Source organism: Neomonachus schauinslandi, chromosome 7 (genome assembly GCF_002201575.2).
Source record: "Neomonachus schauinslandi chromosome 7, ASM220157v2, whole genome shotgun sequence".
NCBI classification, from domain to species: Eukaryota; Metazoa; Chordata; class Mammalia; order Carnivora; family Phocidae; genus Neomonachus; species Neomonachus schauinslandi.
The window spans coordinates 86,892,529-86,897,767 of record NC_058409.1 but is presented as its reverse complement, the minus strand read 5'-3'; the positions used below and the strand labels follow the sequence as shown (position 1 = coordinate 86,897,767).

General features: G+C 55.4%; 1 protein-coding gene across 1 annotated transcript in view; it reads right to left on the bottom strand.

Moving 5' to 3' along the window:
• Window positions 1-4,331, bottom strand: part of GPRIN1 (G protein regulated inducer of neurite outgrowth 1) — a 4,895-nt gene extending 564 nt beyond the window's left edge. Inside the window, 3 exon segments of the mRNA XM_044916669.1 lie at window positions 2-2,909; window positions 4,068-4,149; window positions 4,305-4,331. Of these exon segments, the coding sequence (XP_044772604.1) occupies window positions 2-2,909; window positions 4,068-4,149; window positions 4,305-4,331 (3,017 nt within the window).
• Between the last annotated feature and the right edge of the window lie 908 nt (window positions 4,332-5,239).

Here is a 5,239-nt window from a genome sequence, read left to right as displayed (position 1 = left end):
CACCGAGCCCGCACGGCCCGGGCCCGGGCCCGGGCCGGCGGGCGGCGGCGGCGCGGGCGCCCCTTGGCGGCCGTGCTCCTCGATCTGTCGCTCCAGGTGCTTCTGGATGGCCATGCCCAGCACCTCCACCTCCATGGCGGCGCCGTACACCTCCCACGTCATGCCCTTTTCGTCCCAGCTCACGTCGCGCACCGGCTCGGCCGCCTCCTGGGGCGCCACGGCGGCCGCCAGCGCGGAGCCGGGCCGCACCCGCACTTCGGGGAAGGCGGGTGGCGCGGCCGGCGGCGCGGCCGCCTGCGGCGTCATGGGCCCAGTGGCCACGGAGCGCGTCTCGGCGGCGCCCAGCGACACCTGCAGGCCCGCGTCCCGGCGCGAGGGTGGCCTGGGCGCCGGGCTGGGCGCGCGAGGCGCCGCCTGGAAGCTGAAGGCCGGGCCGCCTGCGCCGTCCTGCGGAGACATGGGGCTCACGGCCACCGACACGCAGGCCTGCGCGCCCGCCTGCGTCCCCGCGTCCTCGCGCGGCGGGGCGCTCGCCTCCCACGACGGAGCCTTAGTGAAGTTGTCACGAGTCCGCGGCCCGGGTGGGGGCCCTGTGGCTTCAGGGCTCGGGCTTCTCTCAGCCCCAGCGGCCACCAGGTCTTTCTGGCCTGGGCTGGAGGCCTCCGTGCTGGGCACTGGCTCCAAGAGGCCTCCGCCACTACCGGCCCCCGTGGGAGAAGGGCCTGGGCCGCAGGGTTTGCCATCTGACTGCCTGGAGGAGGAGGCCTCTGCCTTCTCCAGAGTCGGGGGGGCCAACTTCCCGAAGGATGGGGACTCTGCTTTTCTTGGAGGCGCAGCATCGGCCTGCCCCGGGATCACAGGCTCCACCTTCCCAGGGGCAATAGGGTCTACTTTTCCTGAGGATTCCGGCTCCCCTTTCTCCAAGGCCAGTGGCTTCTCCCGCAGAGATGCAGCCTCTGCTTTTCCCCATGAAACAGGGCCCTCCTGCCCAAGGGGCTTTGTTTCTGCTTTGCCCTCAGACTTGGGTTCTGCCTTTCCTGAGGCCCTGGGATCCACCTTTGTGGAGTTCATAGGATTCCCCTTCTCTGGAGGCAAAGGATCCACCTTTCCCTCTGGGACAGCTTCTGCTTTTCCCAAGGATGCCAGGACCGTTTTTTCTAGGATCATGGGGGCCACTTTTCCCGAAGACACAGAATCCACTTCTCCAGGGGGAGCACCTTCTGCCTTCCCTCTGCTCACAGTGTCTACCTTGCCCAAGGCCAGGGGGTCAGCCTTCCCTGAGGCTGTGGGACCCACTATTCCAGAAGCCATAGGACCTGCCTTCTCTGAGGACAGTGGATCTGTTTTCCCCTCAGTCACTGTCTCAGCTTTTACAGAGGATGAGGGTCCTGCTGTCCCCAAGAATTTGGGATTCCCTGGACCTGAGGGCACAGGGTCTATCCTTCCTTTCGATTCGGGATTCACTTTTCCAGAAGATGATGTTTTTGTATTTCCCACAGAAATGGGATCCGCCTTTGTGGAGGGCATTGGGTCCTCCTTTCGTGATAAGACAGTTTCTGTCTTTCTGACAGACATTGGTTCTGCCTGCCCAGTAGACAAGGGCTCTGGCTTTCCTGAGGGCACAGGATCCATCTTTCCTAAAGAAACTTGACCCACCCTGCCTGAAGACACAGGATCCACAGTTTTCAAAGATGTGGGTTCCATCTTTCCTGAAAATACAGCATCCACCTGCCCAGCAGACATGGTTTTTATCACTCTCATAGACATGGGATCTCCCTTTCCCAAGGAGGTAGGATCCATCTTCCCCAGGAACTGAGGGTCCTCTTTTGTGGAGGACCCAGTTTCTGCACTTCCCATTGATGCAGGATCTGTCATCACCAAGTGAGTAGGATCCATCCTTCTGGAGGACCCCAGAGCCACTGTTCCTGGAGACACAGGCTCAGTTTTGCCTGATGACCCTGGAGTCAGTATTGCCAAGAACCCAGGATCTAGCTTTCCTGCAGTTGCAGAATCTGTGTTTTCCAAGGACCCAGGATCCATCTTTCCTGAGGGCCCAGGATCTCTCTTTCCCAAGGACACAAGGTCTGCCTTCCCCACAGATGCAAGAGCCACCTCTTCTGAGGCCACAAGAAGCTCTTTTCCTGAATACCTGGGCTCCTCCTTTCTTGGGAACTCAGGATCCAATTTGGCAGAGGATACAGGATCTTCCTTCCCTGGGGACACTGGATCCACCTTGTCAGAGCACACAGGATCTACCTTTCCCAAGGATCCAGGATCCTCCTTTCTTGAGGTCACAGGATCCATTCTTCCAGAAGCCACAGGATCCCCTTTTCCCAAGACTGTAGGCTCTGTCTTTACTATAAACATGGGATCTGCCTTCCTCAAGGACCCAGCATCTTCCTTTCCTATGAAAGTGGAATCTGCCTGCTTTGAAGACTTGGAATCCATCTTCTCTGAAAACATAGGATTTCTGTTCTCCAAGGATGAGGGATCAGTTTTCGCTGAGGACACAGGCTCTGGCTTCCCAGAGAAGGTGGCTTCTAGTGTCCCTGAGATCAAGGCTCCATGTGCCCCCAATGTCTCCTTGGTAGCTGCCTCTTGGGGAGGGATGAAGGTCAGGGAGGGGCAGGCCAAGCTCCCGCCAGGGCCCTCAGAACAGGAGGCCCCTTCCCCAGCCCCAGCGGGGCTGCTGTGTCTGGAGTCCATGCCTGGGCTTGGGGCAGGGTTGTGCCTAGAGGGTGCAGGGCTGGCCTTCTGCTGGGAGGGGCAGCAGTCCCTCATGGCTGGGTTCCCAGCCCCCAGGCTCCCATCCTGTGGGCAGCAGAGGGCTGTGGGCTGAGGGGCTGGGGGGCTGGAGTTCTTTCAAAGAAGCTGGAGCCGGGCTGGGTCTTCAGCACTGCCCAACTGCCCTCCTGACCATACTTGTGCCCCAGGCTGCTATCTGGTTCTGAAACATAAAGAAAACAGACTCAGACTCAGGGAAGACCCAGTGGGGAGGAGCCTCTGTCTTTTCCCTCCCACCCTTTCCAAGCAGCTGGGCCTCCTCACTGGGTTCTCTGCCCCCATCTGGTCATCTCCTGTCCCACCATATCACTCCCCTGCTTCTCTGCTTCCTATGGCCCTCTGGATAAAGGTCAGACTTCCTAAAATGGCATTCAAGGCCCTTCACAACTTGGCCATAGTCTAACTTTTTTTTTCTTTTTTAAAAAATTTATTATTTTTTTTAATAGAGAGAGAGAGAACATGGGAGGGGCAGAGGGAGAGGGAGAGAGAGTCTCAAGCAGACTCCACACTGAGCTAGAAGCCTGATGTGGGGCTTGATCCCACGACCCTGAGATCATGACTTGAGCTGAGACCAAAAGTCGGATGCTTAACGGACTGTCCACCCAGGTGCCCTCAGTCTAACTTTTCAACTTCATCTACCACCACGCCATGCAGCATGCACCCTTCATCTTCCTTGTCAGCCCACCCCATACAGCATGCTACCCTGAAGTTATGCTTTTTTCACCTAGGCCACAGGTCACAAACTCTGATGCCACAGGGGCCAGGTAGGTAATTTTCGTGAGGGAAGCAGGCTGGGTATAGTACAATAGGGAATGGTAGGGAAAGCAGCAGAGAGTGCATGCCCTGTTTACAGGGGGAGCCACTCCTCCACTAGCCACATTCTGTTCTGGAGAAATGCATCCTGGTAGTATCAGTGAGTAGCAGGAGATCCAGAACTTTAATGTAAAATATCCTAATTCAAGATCAAAAAAGAAAAACACTATGTGGGTCAAACAAAATATGTCTGTAGGCCACAGTTTTGGTCTGTGCAGGCCCTGGGGAGTTGTGAATGATTAATAGTTGAGGAAGGGACATAGTCTGAAATGTGAGATTTCAAAGACTGCTCTGGGATGGTGTGGAGGCGGGAGGAGAGGGGCTAGCCAACCATTCTTTAACCTCTCATTCTTCCAATTCTTTATTCATTCACCCAGCCCTTCTCTGCAATAATCTAGATGAGAACTGGCACGGTAAAGGTCCAAGGAATAGAGAGTTGGCAGAATTGAGAGATCCTGGGGAAAACTGACAGGAGCCAGCCAGCCGTAGGGGGAGGCAGTAGGGGTGGCCCGCAGGATTCTGGCCAGGGTTGGGGGGTGTGAGGCAGGAGATCTGGGGAAAAGGGGAGCTGTGTTTAGACAGGCTGAGTGTGCGGTGTCTGGGGAACATGCAGGGAGAGGCTCTGGCAGGCAGCTGGATCGCGAGCAACTTCATCCCAACTACACATCCACAGCCAGAGTGACTAGCGCACTGGATCCCCCCCAAACCTGCTCCACCATCTTTCCCAAAGCCATCTCACGAGTGCTCAGGCCAAAAGCCCTAGAATCACCCTTGACTTTTCTCACACACCCCACATCCCATCCACCAGCAAAACATAACAGATCTCCCTGCAAAATATAGCCAGAATCTGGCCACTCTCCTGAGCTGAACTCGCACTATCTCCCACCTGGATTATCCCGGCTTTTTCCTTCAACCCATACGGTTCATTCTCAACACAGCAGCTGGAAGGATCTTAGTAAGACCCAAGGTAGCCCATCCCTCTTCTGCTCAGAACCATGCAGTATCTCCCCAAACCATGCCAAGTAAAAGTAAACTCCGTACATGTCCCTGATCTTTTGGCGCCATCACTGATCTTGGCCTTGTCTCCTACTACTTTCTCTTGATTACGCTGCTCCAGTCACACAGGCTGCCTTGGGGCTTTCGCACTGGCTGTTTCCTCTGCCTGGAATGCTTTCCCTCCTGAAATCTGCATGGCCTGCTCCCTGCAGCTTTCCCTGACCCATCCTCCCCAGCACTGGTGGGCACTCTCCATCCTCCTTGCCTTGCTCAGCTTTTCTTCATATTACCCATTTACCATCTGATATATTACATACAGTGGTTTATTACTTATGGTTTGTCTCTCCATTAGAATGTCAGCTCCAGGAGAATGGGGACTTTATGATATTTACTTATATACCCTCAGGGTTGAGAACAATAACTGGCATATAGTAAGCCAGTAGCCCCCTAGGCATATTTGTTAAACGAAAGACTGAATGATCTTTTTAAGATATTGGTCCAACATGCTACTCCTTGGCCCCAACCCCTCCTTGCTCTTGCTAGGGAAGTAAACTGGTTGTAATCTTTTTGGAAAGACATTTGTCAATTCCTATAAAAGTTTACAATGCACTTGGCATTTAGGTCAGCAAGCCTGCCTCCAGGAATG